At 37.4% G+C, this 20,476-nt stretch overlaps 1 protein-coding gene across 1 annotated transcript in view; it reads right to left on the bottom strand.

The window, feature by feature from the left end:
- The window catches only part of LOC150108072 (glutamate receptor ionotropic, NMDA 2B-like), a 125,453-nt gene that overhangs the window by 24,725 nt on the left and 80,252 nt on the right, over nucleotides 1-20,476 (bottom strand). The window contains exons 3-6 of the mRNA XM_090415575.1: nucleotides 4,694-4,875; nucleotides 4,347-4,597; nucleotides 823-1,006; nucleotides 21-150 (exon numbers count right to left, since the gene is read on the bottom strand). Of these exons, the coding sequence (XP_090271701.1) occupies nucleotides 21-150; nucleotides 823-1,006; nucleotides 4,347-4,597; nucleotides 4,694-4,875 (747 nt within the window). The remainder of the gene's footprint in view (nucleotides 1-20; nucleotides 151-822; nucleotides 1,007-4,346; nucleotides 4,598-4,693; nucleotides 4,876-20,476) is intronic.

Below are 20,476 nucleotides of genomic sequence, written 5' to 3' on the forward strand. Positions count from 1 at the left end.
AGAGAGAGAGAGAAACGCACCTTGTCCCACTTTCCCTTGTTATTGAGATTCATCACTTCGAGTTGTACAGATTTCAGAGTTCCGTCTGGATTGAACTGGATGTCGGGCTGTCCTGACTTCTTCCTCGATATGTTGACGCTCCGAAGATACCTTAAAAAAACATTGACGTCTGAAAATGCACATAAATATAGAAATCAACAATCAAAGGGTAGAATTAAGGGGAAATTCTACCCTTTGAAAACAATCCTTAGAAAAACAATCCTTAGAATTGCTAAATTAATTATGTCGACGTTCGTTTAACACACACACAATGAGAAAAAACTAAACACTTAAAGTGACGGTAAAGTGAAAGTTTGTATTTTATTTAAATTTAATGACGTTATAATGAGAGTCTCCTATGGAATTAATCGCGATTTAATGCCAAAATAGGAATGGATGAGAAGAAACGAATTTCTTCTGTTAACATTTGAAGTTACTCTTCATTATTTTTCTTTTTAAATTCCAAGACATAAAAAATTTGAGCGAGGTTTGTAAATTCATAAGAATTAATTTAGAGCACTGTTTGTAGCGTTTAGACAAATTAATTATTATTTATTTATTTATTTTTTATTTTTTTGGAAGCATATCTGTTGTTTTGCATTCCAATACGCAGACGATGCTATGATAATCTACTCCATCACGTGATTGTCATGACAACCACTCGATATCGCAACAAATATGTTCGTTTATTTCAAAATGGAGGAATTTGTCAAACGATTAAATGGAGAAAACTGTTTCGTTTTGAATAAACTATAAAAATAAATTTTATGAAAAACTACTTACTTAAAAAAATAGTCCCCAGTGCTCCATCTCATTTCTCCAGAAGTGTTACAGCTCAGATTTGGAGACAAGGAGTAATTAACATTCTTGGGATCAGTCACAAACAACTCAAGTCCTTTCCCGAATATAGTCACCGCACGTTCAATTTCTTCATGCAGTCTTTCGTTTGAAGTATTAAAATACACACCTGTGGGTTGAAAAATAAATAAATAAAAATAAAAATCCATTCCTTTCCTCCTCCCCCAAAAAGTCTGGCATTTAATTTGTTGGTTGGAATTTTATTCACCAGAGGGAGCATTCTTTGACAGAAAGAAATTGGAAGCTCATATTACACAAGTAAATAATAGTCGCCCACTGCAGTATTATCACCATAGCAACAGCAACCATGACAACGTGTGTATTTCACTGCGAAGTTAATTTTATTAGAAATAAGGCTTTAAAATGTCGTTAGTTAAATAGGTGTGCTGTATTCTCTATTTATCGTTCCAAATAAATATCCTGTTATTATTATTATTTTTTTTTTTAAGGAAGAAAGTTTTAGCCAACCAAAGTAAACGTTCAAGTGTCATCTTTATATGTGGTCTTTGCCTGAAATTAATTCTGTACCTGCTTATTTGCAGCAGATGCAGAATTCTCTCTTTCAGACGTGTTTACACAGAGATGCGGAAAAGGCTAACTTCGCCCGCACACAGAGAGACGTGGTTTGTAATGGAGAAAGCCCACGGGGCTAAAGACCAGTGTCGCTTTCTTGTTTGCTCAACGCTCCACGAGTTTGTGGGTTATGGGAAAGTACTTTATTAGTATACTGAAAGAAAGCTGAGGGGAAATGGTTGTCAAAAGTGGTCTCTTAAAAGCAGAGCCAAAGAAGACGAAAAAAAAAAAAAAAGAAAAGAAAATCAATAATGGAGTGTGTTTGATGGACTAGGGGAAACTTCACCTTCCTTGCTTACATTTCAGTGTTTCAAAGAGCGAATTCATCTTCTCATTAGCCAATAAAATTTCTGGTCTTAAGTGGTTAGACAGGTGATGATAAGACACTCACTGCTTCTTGTGTTTAATTATTATTTTTAATCTACTGGGGGGGGAGAGAGATGGATGGGGAATCTTATTAAGCAATATATTCTTAAGAAGAGGACGTGGTAGAACGCCGGATGATGTCTGTTATGACAATTATAAAGAGAAGGCTAGAAGAGTTACGACTGTTCTAAAGAAAGCCAAGTTTCAATATGTGACAGATGCAGAAAAGGTTGTTCAACTAATGAGGACCCATTTTGTTAAAAGCTATCAACCTGGTGTAGACAACATTGAGCTCACTGCTACTTCTTAACTGGATGAAGAACTCAGGTTGTATGAGGACGAGATATTTGAGCTGTTGCACAAATTGAATAAGAAATCAGCAATTGGGACTGATGGGATATCAGCACTTGCTAAAAGAGTGTTCAGCTGAACTGGCTATTCCTTTGACCAGGATGCTTAATATAAGTCTCACAAAAAGATTCCGCAGGAATGGAAGGAATGTATGGTAATTCCATCGCACAAGGGTGGTGCAAAGACCGATGTATCCAGCTATTGACCAATTAGTATCTCAGGAGTGGTGGTGAAGATGATTCATAAGAGATCGCATACAGAAATGGACTAACACAAATTTTATACTTTGTAACATTTGCTTGTTCACATTTTAAAATAATGCAACGATTGGGTTAGACAAGAGGAATGGATGAACCACGATACTTGCTTATGGCACGATTCAGCATGGACAGCTGTTGAAGAAGTTGGTGGATATAGATTAGATCATAAACTACTAGTTTAGTTAAGAGGACAGCTGATTGACAGATATCAAAAAGTGGTGTATGGGGAATGTAGCTTTGCAAGATGAACAGTGGCGTATCTCAGAGATCAGTCTTTATATAGATGCCATTTGGAAGGATTTAACAGGAGAGACAAGCAGCGATGTACTGACGATTCAAAAATTTGCGGGATAATTAGGAAAGCAGTTGATATGCATTACTTGCAGAATAATTTGAATAGGTTGGAATTGTGGGCATGGGAAAATGGGTGTCAGTTCAATGTCTGTAAATGTAAAATCATGCACTTTGGTGTGATGAGATATCCAATGTCGTATTATATTGGTGAGATTATGCCAGAAGAAACTGATGAGACTAGGGATCTTGGAGTGTTAGTAGATAGGAAGTTGAAGTTCAAGGGCCATGTAGCAAAGATTGCAAATATAACTCAGAGGTTAACTGCATTGCTGAAATGAATACTGGCATGCAAGAATAAGAAAGTCGCTTTGCTGCTTTACAAGGATTTAATACGATATCATGTGCACTACTATGCGCAAATGTGGTCTCCTGGTTTCTGAGATGATGCAAATTCAGTGGATGGAGTGCAAAGAAAAGTGTTCAAGATGATATTGGGACTGGAATGTAGAATACTGACTGTATTATATAATACACCTGGCCGTTTGCGAATAGAAGTGTATTCGACTCTGAGTTAATCTGATTATATTTATAAACATGTGGAATCAAAGTACTCAGTGACCCGCAGTATACAAGAATTAATAATCCAGTGTTTTTGTTTCCTCTGGTGTGTGTGTGTGTGTGTGTTCCATTTATACAGAAGTAAATTTTGTCGCAATTTCTGCGACTCCAGTCCTGTTATATTCTCGGGTAATTCACAGGACAAAAGTGACAAAAAATAAACCTAAAAGTAACAGTTTAATCCCTACATGTTTAAATTTAATTTTAATTGCTTCGATTCAACTACCACCAACCTCAGAAAATCATGGAGAAATAACGTGACATCCGTCTTACTCAAATCGTCTCCGTAGAGCAATTCGAACAAGTGGACATTGCGTCCTTCGATTACAAAAAAAAAAAAAAAGACCTGAGTTCGATCTCGTTGTGACGAGAAGAATCTCTATATGGGTGGACTGGTTCAATTAAATGTAAGTAGTTGATATGGCGGTAGCAGGGTTTTCTCTCGTGAAATCGGCTTTTTTCCCAAGTAAAGGCAAATCGGTCAGAGAACATACGCAATTTAAAGACAAAATTACTATTAGTGGGTGGATGGGTGGTATACGGGGCATTGTGCGTAGATGATGGATAATGGTAGATTATTGCCGTTGTATGTTGATAGATGATTAAGTTGTATAGACGGTGGGGTGTGTGGAGGGGCACAGAGTGCTCTTCCATGATGACTTCATGGACTCCTTGAAGGCATCATATAATACTAACAACAATAAACAAACCAATCTTATTATGTAAAGAGATAATTATAATATCAATTTCATATGCACTGTATACTGATATGATCGCACAAATATGCATTCACGTATACTGGATTTTGACTATTGCAATGTATTTTCAGATAAGCACTGAATAAGATGCATTAGCGGTAGCACGCGACCGTAATCGAGACTAGCCAATCAAGTATGCCGATACCACAATAAAGCGACGTTACGTACGTGAAGCACAAAACAGCGATATCGGTTGAATGTAACAGGAACCAGCTATTAGGATACGTACCTAGCATGCCTGGAGGGAATTCTGGTGGCACTCTGTCCGTAATGCCTCCCACTACTGACTGGGTGACGATCCAGACGTAATTTTTTTCTGTCAGACGAAGTTTATTTGCAGCTCCAAGAATTTTTGCTCCTTCCTCTTTCTGGCAGTACAAGAGAATGACTCTAGCTTCACTGGAAACTAATTCTTTCAATTTCAGTTCAATGGATTCTGGATCTTGGGACTTCAGGAGCAAAATATCAAGGATCTTGAACCTACAATAAGAGATCATGAAATCAGACAGCAATGAACTGGTATTAGATCATTTCTTAAATGGCAATCAATGACCGAGTTCTTTTTTGGAAACTTACTTAAAATCGTTCATGGCCAGTACTTGTTCCCGAATCGAGCGCACAAAATCGTCATGACCGCCAATGATGGTTGTGAAGATGGCAAATTGCTTCCACGAATAGCGTCGAAGTATGCTCAACATGGCCGAAGACTGATGCTCAACAGATGGCGCTAATTGTAAGACACTAGATTCTGATACGCGCTGTAGAAATAAAAGTAATTCTTATATTTTCAAAAAATAAAAAGAACAGTATAGACACTTACATCACTCACATCAGCTGCCATACCTTCTTTTAAACTCATTCACATTAGATGCACTCACAGCTTCAGCATTGCAAACTGTTCCACTAACTCACTACGCTATCAGAGAAAAAACTTAGTCTTCACCCTTTTCTTAAATGCGCACAAACTTAACTTGCACGAATGCACTCACGCTACAACCTCCACCGAGCAGATGGACGGGTGTGGGTGTGCAGGATGCCCGATGAATGTCTCTTACCAGAACGCATAACCCCAACTATGCAATTCAGAGGCGGCGATGTGATGGCATGGTCCTGTTTTTCCTGGTTTGACCTCAGATCGCTGTTTGAGTTGCTACAAACATTGAACTCCGAGAGGTATCTGATCATTATGAACAATGCAATGCTTCCTACTTTGTGGCATTTCTAACCAAGTGACAATTGTCTCTTTCAGCAAGACAGTCACAGCGGTATGGTGCCCACCTTTAATTGTATGGTTTGTGGATGTCAGACACTTGACTGACGTCCACAGAGCCTGATCTCGACCCTACTGAACATCTCACTATGGTGTCCGTTGACTTCTTTCCTAGCAGTGTGTACGAGGTAGACATTAGATATGACGGTGGTTTCGTGAGGGAGGGCGATGGAGCTTATTTGTGTTCTTTTATTTTTTTACTAATTTTCTAATAATCTTGCAGTTCTCTGTACTATCCACACTATTCGTAGTGATTATTATACTTATCTGTTATGTAGTTTGTTGACTTTGGTCTTGTTTTCTGATATGTTGTTTTGGTAACTCTATAGATTGGACTGAAGTACTTGTTTAGCATGACTGTGAAGTGTGTTTCACCTTAAATATTTTGTGTTCTGTCCTTGCTGCCCATATAAGTGTGGGCTGTTCTCTTTGTTCCCAAAATATCAGTTTCACCATTTCATTTTGAAACGATTGTAATCTGTTAAGTTTGTAGTCTGCACAGAATGCATACGATGTAATTTCATGCATTACAATTTATGAGTATTTTTTGTGTTAATAAATCGTATGGCTATTTCAATCCAGCTCAAACAAACTCGAGACACTTCGTCATCATTTTAAACAACTACTTCAATAATGATTACTGTAAATATAGAGACATATACCGCATAACAAGGCCTACCACTACAGGAGATTCGACTAGAGATACAGAGAAACTATGAGAGAAAAATAAAATCTCATACCTACTCTAATCAACAACCTTTCACACAACATAAAACAACTAATCAATTATCGAACACTCAAACAAGAACTATGGAAGTGGTATTAGTACCACACGCACCTACCCATTTAACTAGGATCCATTGACAGCATGTATATACTCTGTATGAACACATTATTATTGTTATTATTATTATTTTATCGATTAAAAAAATGTAATGTTAAAAAAAGTATGAAAATGCAAAAAAATTGGAATGTAAAGAAAGTGAAATGAATTAATTCAGCATTCCCTACTGCTAACAAAGAATGGAACTGTAAATATAATTTGTGAAATAAAATGAACTGTAAAATATGTAATTGCATGCACATTCCTGCTCATGCATATGTAAATACCATGAATAAATATTTGGCTCGTTAAAAAGTAGTGACACTTACATTTATAAACAAAATGGATGTACCAGATGTTCTTAGTGAACAGCAAATATTTTAAAGGTGTATATAAATATGTATATCATTACTCTATATGCATGATGATGATAATTATTATTATTATGTATTATTATTCATGTGACCTTTGTCCATGTATGTACTTGTATACACAGAATGCATATGTATTCATTGTCAATAGAATATATGTCAAAAAATTCAGCCAATGCCTTTTTTTCACGTACGTATAGGGAGTAGACGAGACTGTTTTAGCCCTATCTACTACTGAGGGGTTCAGTCTCCACTGGTAGCCAATCAGCGAAAGCTGACTCAAGGTTATGGGTCAGCTATCGCTGATCATCTAATTTGATCGGCATGCAATGAAGAAACGTCTAACAAGTGCCTCCCTCTCGTGGTCTCTAACACAATATTTTAATGTCTGAAAATAGTGTGTGTGTTCCACGGTCAATTTCCTTGAATTTACCCCGAGTTTCCGGGAGAAAAGAAAACCAGCTTGCCCATGCCAGAGATCGACTCACTCGGGAACCAGTTGAAAAAGGCTTAGAGAACGTTCCTGTAGTCGACGACTAGATTTGAACCCAATGTTTCCTTCGTGCCGTCAAGCACTGTGGAGTGCAAACGCCACTTCCACTGAGCTGTAGGAACAATACTTTTGATTGATAAAGATAAATAAAAAATAATTATTATTATACAATCGCCATTACGCAAGTTGAAACAACCACTTTGGAATTTATCTTAATTCCGAGCTCAATTGGAATAGCACAAAATAAACTCCGGTAAATTGCAAGCAAGCTATATAGGCTAAAAGATTTAGCTCCTACATACATAAAAGCACTTCTATATAAGGCATTATGTGAAATGTGTTATTACGATGTGTTATAACAAAGTATGCAGTCTGCGCAGATTATAAACTAAGTGGATTAATATATCTGCAGTATAAAATGATGAAGCTGATCTTCTGAGAGCAAAGAGATGATAACTTTATTTCTGCTGCAGTGGCAGCACCCAAAACATTAACAGCTAAGCACTTATGTCACTACACCAATTCTAAAGCATTAGTTTGATGAAAAAACTATAAAGGAACCAGAACGATGCACCGTATAACAAGGCAACTAACTGCATTTAACAAAAATACTGTACAACAAGCGTTACGGAAAAGCCACCTGGAATTTTTATATTCCAGATATGCAAACAAACTGCCATTTGAAGATAATTTTAGAATACTTGCAAAATACAGTACTCTAAAGCAATCTCTAAGGTTACCCTGTGAAAGAGAAATACGATACTTCTCAATCCACAGACGTAAGGTAAAGCATTATAAATAACTGGCTTCCAGTTGACACACACACCCCATCAAATTCCTGGGTATCGCGCGCAGCATGTGACGAAAAGAACCCCGACCTCACATTCTTCCTCGCCACACCGTTATCGCATCCAATGATGATTCGAAATTCTCTCCTTCCCCCACTCACACCTGCAAAATTTCCCCCGTATCTATAATGTAAAAATCCCTTACCAGCTTGCACTTTAAATGATTGAAATATATTCAACTAAACTCTTTTTATGAAATTTTAAATGAATTAAGAAATATGAAATTAATAATGAAATAAACGAAAGCCTAAATTACCTTTAAGTATTATTATTACTATTTTTATTTATTTTTTTGTTAAATAATTCAGTTGTACACTATGAAATGAAAGCGAGCACTTATATAGATTATATAAGAACATAAATTATGAATAAAATTATGAAATAAAAACAGCGACATTATGTATTATATCACTATACAAATTGTAAAGAAATTAAAATCATCGACGATACCTGCTTCTGTATCCGTTTCAATATGGTGAGCAAAGAGAAAAAGAAAAAGGAAGTACATTAATAATAGTTAATAAGTACATATATAGTAGTTAATTAAATAGGTTTATTTAGTTCCCAAATTATTCAAAATAATTTTAATACATATATATATTTATTCATTTATCGTATAGCAGATCTCTGTCAAGTTTTTTTTATCAAGCAAGCATATAAAAGCAAAAAGTATTTAAAAAAGTAACGTTTTTTAAAATAAAAAAAGTGTTATAAGTTTATAAAATAAAAACAAATCCGCTAACGCCTTTTTATAGGGAGTAGAGGAGGTTGTTTTAGCCCTATTTAATTTTGGAGTCTGAGTGACTAGTTCAATCTCCACTGGGGGCCAATCAGAGATAGCTGGTCCAAGGCTATCACTAATTTAAAAGGTCTTCTGGTGAAGAGAGTATGGCAGACAAGTGTCGCCATCTCATGGTCTCTAACCCTGATGCAATGTGTTATTGTTTGAAATAGTGTGGATAATTTTCGGGATTAATTTTCTTCACTTGTTGGGTTAAAAGACAAGTTTCCAAGACAAGAAAACCTACTTGCCAATGCCAGAGATCTTCTAACTAGGGAACTGGGTTAGACGATCTTAGAATGCTCTTTCTTCAGCTAATTTGAGACATTAAAGCATATGTCATTCCTACCGGACTACACAGTCCTTTGTTGTAACACTACCATTTTTATATAGTCCCACAAAAAAAAAATAAATAAAAAAACGGTAACATGTACTCGTAAATGGAAACTTACTCTTACATGTTCAAAATATGGACAATGTAACAGGGAAATATTTTGTTTCGATACTACTCTTTTAGCGAATAAAACAGCAACTGAATAGACATGGCAATTTTATCGAAACACAATATTTTTGCTAAAGTATAGAAAAGCTCGGTACGTAAGAATGAAACTGGCTGTCAATGTGTAATACAGAGCGTAGCACTCGACTCCACAATATCGTTCTTGTGTCACTTCTCTACGAACTCCTGGAAAAAAAAAGTAATACCCACAAAAGAATGGAAGGGTTTAGCTGCAAAACTGCTATAGCAGTCAATATAACTATAGTTTGGTAAGGAGGGATGTTCTAAGCTTCTGCATTATTACATCTCAGCTAAGGCTTATATAGAAATAGGACTGCTGTCCAAATAAGACTCAGTATATTTTGAATATTTAGAAGACATCTATATTGTAAGTTAAAATAGAAATTTTCATAAAAGAGCCTGAAAATATCATGCAGTATTTGGAGAGGATGGACGTTTTTTATATAGGCCTGAAAGAAATTGAAAAGGCGACCTCTATTTGCTTACACATGTCAGAAGATAAGGAATGCTACAGAATTATATGACACCAGAGAATTCTTCCAGCCTGACGGCTATGGTGGTCTTTTTCTCTTTTTTTATATATTCGCGGAATATTCTTGAAATCGACCTAAATCTTATTCATGCTTGACATGGCTATTTAATAATAATAATAATAATAATAATAATAATAATAATATTATTATTATTATTATTATTATTATTATTATTATTATTATTATTATTATTATTATTATTATTATTATTATCATAGAGGCCGCTGTGTAGGCATACGAACGGTTGCATGGTGGTATCGCTGCTCTCGTTTTTTTTTTATTTATAGTTTTAAAGTGGTTATAACTCTGATTTTAATTTAAAAGTGTCACAAAGTAACTCTTCTTGTCACGCTGAAGACAGTGATATATAATTCACCGAAATCTGCCAAATGGAATCCAATTTTGAGTGTGCTGAAAATTGAACAGAGTTCACCGTAGTCACTAACGAGCATAGAACAAAGGACGTCGCCATCTTTACAGTTGCTCAAGGGAAGAAAAGTGAGGCATGAAGTGCAACAAGTGCCTGAAGGATATATCGTCCGACGGAAGTCACATAACCTGCAGGAAATGCCTTAGGAATCTTCACTTTACATGTTCCGCATTTTCAGAAACAACATGGCAACGCAAATCCAATGCCAAACGAAAGGAATGGAAGTGCATATACTGCAGAGAGAAAAAAGAAACGCTGCCACCCACGGCGCAATCGATTACACCGGAGGCAGAATCGGACGATGAACTGAACAGACAAAAAAATAGAGGTGAGTCTTATCATTTGAATTCCGTAAATTTATTACTAGAAAAAGGTTTAGAGAATATAAAAGCCAGCTTAGTAGATCCTGTCCAAGAACTCTTTGATAAACAAATAACAAAAAAAAAAAAATAGCGCATATGAAGAGTTCGTTCAATTTAATAATTCAACTGTCGAAGAAGTTTTACAAACAGTAAAAGACATTAAATTCAGCATTAACGTGCAAACTGACAGGCAACACAAATTGATGAAAAACACATTCGAACTCCGTCAAGAACTTAATTTCCTAAAACTACAATACGAACTTTTAAATCAACAACAACATAAAGGAGATCTTCTTATAAACGGTCTTCCAGAAACTGCATCCACAAAAAATCTCAGAGACGTAGTTTTAAAGTTAGGCCATGCAATTGACATCCCCCTACAGCATAATGAAATTCAGACCATAAACCGGATTCCCAGGGAGAACAACCCGCACCAGTCATAGTTCGTCTGACAAGCAAGTCCACAAGCGACAATCTCATAAAAGCCAGCACACTGAAAAAACCAGTCCAAGACTTAAACGCATCGCAATACAATACACCAATCTTTCTATCTGAGTATTTAACACCATTCAATCAGAATTTGTTGTACCAAACAAAAAAAGCAAACATAGAAAAAAATTATTGTTGTTGTTGACCAAAGTCACAAACTTCAAAATCGATACAAATAAAAAGCTTCGGAAGACATAGATAGGCTGCCAGAGTGAAACAAAACACTCCAAATCAGTAATTATACCAGAATACATCAGCAATTTACTTTTGACTCGCTTGATGCATGGAAACAACACACAGTACAAGCAAGATGACTCTCCATCTTGCATATTACCATCAGAAGCATCCGAAAACACTGGTTATTGTTACAGGTTTATCTAAGGAATTACACCGATGTTATTGATATATTGGTCCTAACAGAAGTATCCATAACTAATGACGAAGTGACTGCTTTCCAAATTCAAGGCTTCCAACAACATAGATCATGCCTCCAAACAAAGAGAGGGGGGTGGAATATTCATATTTATCAAACATAAATTAATAGCAAAAGAAACTATAGTTTGACTATGCTGAAACCCTTTGCATCGAAATCACTAATACCACCAATAGACAGCATCCCATAATATTAAATGCTATTTACAAGCCACCAAACCTAAACATGATAACATTCTTGCAGGAACTCAATTGCTGGCTTTCACGCAAAGAAATATGCTCAACAGAATACCTAATGATAATCGGCGACACAAACATAAATATTGCAAACAAAAACCAGAACAACACTCTGCAATACCTAGACACGCTATCCGTGTACTAGAGAAGAAATATTCGGAAATACTATCACTTCCTCCTGTCTCTGCACCATGCAATGGTGTTGTCTTAGTGTGCAGAGACAACACCATGCAATGCCCCCACAGATGAAAAGCAACGCAAAACAATAACAGAGGAAGAAATAGTCAACCACGAAATAAGAAATACTAACTGGAAACACCTGGCATGAGATTCATCAGATATCTTATAAAACAACATTAAACTCACACTAAAGGAAATATATAAGAGAGCTGCAAAGAAAGTCAGAATTCGTTCAAGAACAACCCAAAATCCTTGAATAACAGAAAACGTAATCCCAGAAATACACAGAAAGTAGGGTATATGGAAAGAATTAAAGCGATATCCAAATAACAAAACTTTAAAAACTGAATATAAGATAACAAGGAATCGCTTAACAACACAAATAAGAAATGTATGTGTATATACAAAAAGAAGCTGCTACAGAGACAAACTAACCTCTGCACAAAACAACATGAAACAAACCTGGCATCTGATCATTGAGATGCTAGATCCTGTTCCCAACACCACCGCCTCTGAAACCATAAAACACAGCTTCATGAAAGACGCAAAACCTATCCAAGAACCAGCAAATGACTTTTACCAATACTTTGCAGACTCCATCCAAGAACTGCACAAAAATATTCCCCTAATCACAAAACGAAACCCTCCACTTGGACCACAATCAAAACAGGCATTATGGTTCCCAACCATAAAGGAAGCAGAACCTCTCTGTGCAATACATCAAGCCAAACCAAACAAAGGCCCAGGAATTGATGGTATAAGACAGTGGATCTTAACCTTTTTAGTGATCGGCACCCCCTTGAATCAAAAAATAAGTTCTCGCACCCCCTTGAAAAATGTGTTTCTATTTCTTTATTTAGGAAATCACATTTATTGCAAGCTAATTTATTTATTGAAAAATAAACACATACATTTAGATATACATACAACATTGTTTTTATGTGCAAAAGTGATGAAAATCCCATTTCACACAGGTAGGTGGTGGCAAATGGTAAAAGTGTCCGCAATGCTGCTTTTGCCAGCTGTGGAGAAGGTTCTAACTGTGAACACCAAAATTGTTCTAAGTCCGTTTTTCCAATTCCGTTTGAATACGTTCGTTGGCTCGTATTTCAATAAGATCGTCTTTTAATAAATAGATATCGTCCATCGAATCTGGGTCAAAATTTAGAAACTTCTCTCGCACCCGTGGAAGTGATTTCTCGTCCCCCAGGGGTGTACACACCCCAGGTTAAGAACCACCGGTATAAGACCTAAGGATATCAAGCAACATCAACTAGCTTAGGCCCTATCCTACTAAAATTAATGAATAAAATATTTAAAACAGGACAGATACCAAGTATGCTAAAGACCGCCATAATCACACCCATATAGAAACATGGAAAAAGAAATTTAATCAGCAATTACAGACCCATAGCAACATTACCAATTATCAATCAAATTATGGAGCGGATCATACTGAAGAAACTCACAGCATACACAGAGACCTTTCATATTATCCCCAAAACACAATATGGTTTTCAGAAAAATAAGGGAACACCATCTCTCTTGGAAGACTTCCAAGACGTAATTAATACCGCCCTAGACAAATACAAAATTGCCATGGTAGTGTTTATTGATCTAACTAAAGCATTCGATACACTCACACATCAAACCTTGTTAGAAAAGTTGAGGCATGTTGAAATAGACGGGCCTCTTCACAGCTGGTTTACAAACTACCTTCAAATAGAAAGCATATCACGTGTATCGGGTCAAACCGAAGTAGAGAGCTACCAGTAACCTGTGGAGTGCCACAGGGAGCTGCACTCTCCCCAACTCTATTCAACATTTAAACGCACGATATTAATCAGCTACCTCTCAAAGGTGTTTCCAATACTAACGCATAGCCCAAACAAAAACTCCATACACCTAAACTCAGAAAAGGCAAAATTAATGCTATTCAGAAATCCACTGACTCGACCAGTTGATAACAAATATATAACCATCCAACATCCACTTTCCAACATAAAAACACACAGAACAGCAAAACCACTACAATCACTCAGGTTGAAACAATACGATACCTTAGAATTTACTTCGATGCAGATATGAACTGGAATAGCCACATAAATCATCTACACAACAAACTCCGAACAATAACTGGAAAACTCTACAGGTTAAAAGACATAGTTCCCACATGCCTAAAAACACTAATATACAAAGCACTATGCCAAAATATACTAAGATACTATAACAACGTATGCTTTCTGTGCACCCTACAAATTAAATAGATTAATGTCGCTACAGTACAAAATGACAAAACTGATCTTTTGGGGACAAAGAGAAAATAACGACCTTATATACATTGCAATGTCAGAACAAAAAATACTGACAGCAAAACTTTTATGTCACTATGCAGCGTTGCTAAAACATTATTTCGATAACAACTACAGGACAGTCAGAAGTACATAACACGACCTCAGACAACTAACTATATCACATATAAATACAATAATCACTTAGGAAAGGTCAAAAGAAACGTCTCCATCCCAGATATGATAAACAAATTACCTTTTGAATACAGAAAGCTTACAAACTACAATAGCCTGAAAAGAGCTCTAAGGACATACTATGAACAAGAAACACGCACCCAAAATACCATACAAACTTAATGAAACACAATATATTCGTTCAGGCTTCCAGTTCAGCGACGCATCAATACATTCCAAGTTATCGTGTGTGTGTGTGTGTGTGTGTGTGTGTGTGTGTGTGTGTGTGTGTGTGTGTGTGTGTGTGTGTGTGTGTGTGTGTGTGTGTGTGTGTGTGTGTGTGCGCGCGCCTGCTCGTGCCTGCGCGTCGCGTACGCGAATTTCTCAATCAACAGCTGCAGTGGTTGATTGAGAAACATAGGTTCGATTTCATAGGTTAACATAGGTTTGATTTCGTAACACAGCAAACAAACCAATAAATAATAACTAACTGGTGTTATCCTGAGATAAACTTACAAATAAGCTTCTAGGATGAAAGCTCAGAAATTACATCTCATCCAAGATTTAAAAAAAAAAAAAAACCATATCGCATTTCAGTGCTGTAATTACAGTGCTTAAATATACTAAAAATCAAAATTTTAAATATATTTAACTCATTATTAAACGAATAAATGCTGTAGTACATTATTATTATTAATACATTATACAGGAAAAAATTTCATAATTAAAAAAAAAAAATAAAGAAAAAAAGGAATTATACCTGTTGCAAATAGGTAATCTTATGTGTTGTAAATATGTAATCACAATTTTAATAATAAAAAAAGGATTGAATTTTTTAAAAGAAAAATATGTAATCAAGTATGTATCATATGTAATCAAATGCATGTAATGTATGTATCATATGTAATAATGATAAAAAAATAATTATTATGAAAAAAAATTATGATTATTATTATTAGTGTAGGCATACGAACAGGCTCACTGTGATATCGCTGCTCCCATTTTTCAAAGTTTTAAAGTTGTTCCAACTCTGGTTTTTAAGTTCATAGTGTTCTGAAGTAACTCTACTTATGACCCCTGAGACAATGATATAAAATTCACTGTCTCAGGGGTCCTCTCTGTTCACTTTTCAGGACTTCAAAATTTGAAGTACTGAAAAGTGAACAGAGAGGGACCGCAGTCAACAATGAGCAAAGAACAAAGGGCGTCACCATCTTTACAATCATGCCACAGTTGATCAAGGGAAGAAAGGTGAGTCATGAAGTGCATCAAATGCCTGAAGGATTTATTGTACAACGGAAATCATATAACCTGTAGGATATGCCATAGGAATCTACATTTTATATGCAACATCCTTTCAGAAACAACTTCGCAACATAAATCCAATGAAACACGCGAGGAATGGAAGTGCTTACTCTGGATGGAGAAGAAAGAAATGCACCTAAGGCAGCCAACTACGACGCAGCCGATTATACCGGAGGCAAAATCAGACGATGAACTGAACAAACAAAAAAATACAGGTGAGTCCTATAATTTGAACTCCTTAAATATATTAATAGAAAACAATCTAGAGACTATAAAAGCCAGCTTAGTAGATCTTGTTTAAGAACTCTTTGACAAACAGAACGAACGAATAACAAAAAAAAATCTAGCGAATATGAACATTTGGTCGAACATAATAATTAAGCAGTGATAGAAGTGTTGTAAACGGTAAAAGACATTAAAATCAGCATTAACGCACTAAATGACAGGCAACACAATTTGATGAAAGAGACATCCGAACTCCGTCAAGAACTTGATTCCCTAAAACTACAATGCGAACATTTAAATCAGCAACAACATAAGGAAGATCCTTTCATAAACGGTCTTTCTAAAACTGCACCTACAGAAAATCTCAGAGACATAGTTTTAAAATTAGGCCATGCAATAGATATCTACCTACAGATTAACGACATTCAGACTGAAATCGGATTCCTAGGAAGAGCAAAAAACAAGGCTTGCCACCACCACCTGCACCAGTCATAATTCGTCTTAAGAACAATTCCACAAGAGACAATCTCATAAAAGCCAACAAGCAGAAAAAAAAAGTTGCCAAGGACTTGAGCGCACAACAAGACAATACACCAATCTTCCTATCCGAATATTTATTCAAGCAGAATCTGTTGTACCAATCAAGAAAAGCAAAAATAGAAAAAAATTACTAATTTTTGTGGACCAGAGATGCCAAGATTTTTATAAGGAAGTCGCAAATTTCAAAGCCGATAGAAATTAAAAGCTCAGAAGACATAGAAAGACTGTCAGTGAATAAAAGCAAGTCTCCTAATTTGTTCAAAAAGAAGACTACAACAAAAATGAATGTGAAGCATCAAGACAGATGTAATAACATCAGAATATATCGGCAATTTAAGTTTGATCAAACCTTTCAGATCATTGATTTCACCTCTCAAACATCAGCCTACTTCCAACACAGCAATCAAATCAATAAAAAATATCTAACCGGTGTCATCCTCAGATAAGCTTATTAAAAAGCTTCAAGGACGCAAGTAGAGATATTACATCTCAACCGAGATCAACAGAAAGAAAGAAAAAATAATATTTATTATATTGAAGTGCTGTATTTACAGCGCTAAAATCTATAGTAACTATTATTAACCATCTAAAGTAATTATTCACACATTACACAAAAAAGGAACGTTTGTATGAAATTCATTGTTAAAAAAACTAGAATAACATGTTATGCAAATGCATAATATGCAATTATAATTTTAATAATAAAATCATTGAATAAATTATTATTGTTATATGTATGTAATTTTTAGAATTTTTAAATTTTGTAATTTCTATAATTTTATAATGGAATTATTAGATGTATGCAAGACATAATGAAGTGGTTAAAAATTAAGAAAAAAATTATTATTATTATTATTATTGTAAAAGACATTATTCCATCCAACATACAAAAAACTCCTATATCATGGTATATGCGAATCCCTACTCAGATATGGAATAACAGTCTATGCAAACACATCAAACAGCCACCTAACAAAATTAGAAACATTACACAGGAAAATTGTGTCAACAATGATTTGGACACCTTACACGCAACAATCAATATCAGACCAGCACATGGAGACACACAGAATCCTGAGCATTAAAAACCTGAAACACTACATGACATTAAGAAGGAATTACTTCAACATCACCTATCGAAACAACAGAGACACATATCGTATAACACGACCCACAACAACAACTCTCTACTTCCCTACACCCTTCAACAACTCATATGGTTCTTTTGTGAGATCACATCACTTACCCACGCTACTCAACAACCTACCAAGAAACGTAAAACATATAGCTAACTACAGAACATTAAAACACGAACTCTGGAAAATATACCAACAAAGTTAATATACCATTAACACTAATAATCACATCACAAATCACCAGAATCCAATGCCAACATCCTATACATAAACACTGAAAGCAACAACATCAATAGTGAAGGTTAAATCCCACTCTATTCATAAAAGCTAACCCAAGCTTCGAAGTAGGTGGTTTTAATCGGCCTCACTCATCTACACACAATTCTCGTAATCAAAGACTGCAAATATGTAACAGTAGTATGGGTGGCGGTAGTGACCAAATGCTCCCGGTGGGCGTGGCTTTTCCCTGAGGGTATATGTGTCAATGGCTTCAGCTCATAGTAGGGGTGGCGGTAGTGACCAAATGCTCCCCCCCCCCACCCCCCCCCCCCCCCACCCCCCCCCCCCCCCACCCCCCCCCCCCCCCACCCCCCCCCCCCCCCACCCCCCCCCCCCCCCACCCCCCCCCCCCCCCACCCCCCCCCCCCCCCACCCCCCCCCCCCCCCACCCCCCCCCCCCCCCACCCCCCCCCCCCCCCACCCCCCCCCCCCCCCACCCCCCCCCCCCCCCACCCCCCCCCCCCCCCACCCCCCCCCCCCCCCACCCCCCCCCCCCCCCACCCCCCCCCCCCCCCACCCCCCCCCCCCCCCACCCCCCCCCCCCCCCACCCCCCCCCCCCCCCACCCCCCCCCCCCCCCACCCCCCCCCCCCCCCACCCCCCCCCCCCCCCACCCCCCCCCCCCCCCACCCCCCCCCCCCCCCACCCCCCCCCCCCCCCACCCCCCCCCCCCCCCACCCCCCCCCCCCCCCACCCCCCCCCCCCCCCACCCCCCCCCCCCCCCACCCCCCCCCCCCCCCACCCCCCCCAAGATTTTAAAATTTTCATTAATCTGACAACCCCCCCCCAAACACACCCATTGAGACAGTCTATTTAGGTCCTCTTGCAAAGTTACAACATCTGATCGACTTCTCATCTCTCTCTCTCTCTCTCTCTCTCTCTCTCTCTCTCTTCCCAATCTGTTAACAAATGTATATCACCATTTAGGGTGATATACATTTGTTAACAGATACACCATTTGTATGTATATGGCATCAGCCTTTCTGATGCCATATACATACAAATTAAACAACAATGTCCTCCCCAAAACAGACCGCTGGGGCGTGCCACTAGTGACATTTCTCTTCTGGGATACCACTTAACCAAAGCACAACCTGCTGATAACTCTCAGACAGCAAATCTCAAATACAACGCAGTAATCTACTACCGAACCCTGCCTGTTCCAATGTAACTACTTGCTTATCATGTAGTAGTCTGTCGAAAGCTTTTGCAAAATCTAAATATACTACTGTATATACATCCCACTTGTCCAATGTATTCGTCAAGTATGGAGATTGCTAAAACACGATCTTCCTTTAGCAAACCCCTGCTGTCCATTAAAGATAATTCCAAGGCTGTCAACCCAGTTCTGAATCCTTGTCCTCGCTAGCTTCTCCAACATCTTGACCACAACTACAGACAAGCAGATGGCTTATAATCCGAAGCCTTAGTCTTATCACCTCCTTTATGAAGAGGAACGATTGTGCCATCTTAGTATTTAATCTAAACTTGGCGCTTAATATCGCATTTTTCTCGGAGATATCAAAGATAACCTGTAATTGATGAAGCTGTGCAACTTCGGAATAAACTCAGAGAATTACTTACTCACTCTTGTATACCGAATAAAATTTGCACACACACAAAAAAAGAACTTACTGTGGTGCACTTCGAAGGAGAAACCACACGCTGACTATTTATCTCTGTTAACCAATTAAAATCTGTTAACCTGGTTATTCCAATAAACAGTTTCGTTCATCTATTTTGAATTGAATCCATGAGATGAGGCAAGAAATTTGTCTTGATTTATTCATGTTAATTCATAAGTTATGACCAGTCATATCTATGAATTACAGATTTGTAAATATTTATTATTATTTTTTCTCTATCACCACTAGAGGGCAGTTTAACAGTTATTATTATTCTTGTGGTTATGCGGCAAAATATTTGCTATCAGATGATTCAAAGAAGTGACCTTCTTTTTATTCGAATGGCGTTCATAAATCGTAAACACGTTTGGTCGAATCCTTCCCAGGATGCCCTCTAAAAACACAGCGTCGAGAATAACATCCAACCTTTCTCAGTTCACAGCTGGGCGAAGCAGTCTGTCATGTAAGCAAGTGTGATTCGAAAATCGAAATGGAAGTTGCGAATGTAGGAGAGGGGGGAGAAGGAGGAAGGGGGTGGTCTCAGAAGGCCGAAACTCACCGAGTACTGGGAACACATCGCTAGCAAAATTTCGTCCACTCTTTACTTTGAAGTGAGGGTGAAATAAATGGAGAATTTGCAGGCTCGTGTAAAAAGACTCGGAACCTTAATGGTTCCGAGAAGAGTAGACAGTTTCTAAGAGAAAAGTAAATAAAAAAAAAAAGTCAGCCACTTATCTTCTGTAACTATGCGAAACCAGTAGCTGGTGCATTAACGTCCTCATATTTCGTGGATGTTGTTTCGACGAATGTGCTTCATCCTGCTACGGCCATTCAGCACTGCAAGCGATGTTCATGGAGGGAAACGATAAACAAGTCATTTGATGGCAATTTCAGGATAAAAATACTTCCAATAGTGGTGTTCCTGGCTGGAATATTAACTTCATTGGCAATTGCACATAATTGGGGAACAGTTAATCAGACAGGTAAGACGAGAAACAGAGAGATTACTAGATCAT

The sequence above is a fragment of the Typopeltis vanoorti genome, chromosome 3 (assembly GCF_054136105.1).
Source record: "Typopeltis vanoorti isolate ZY-2024b chromosome 3, IOZ_Tvanoo_1.0, whole genome shotgun sequence".
NCBI lineage: Eukaryota > Metazoa > Arthropoda > Arachnida > Uropygi > Thelyphonidae > Typopeltis > Typopeltis vanoorti.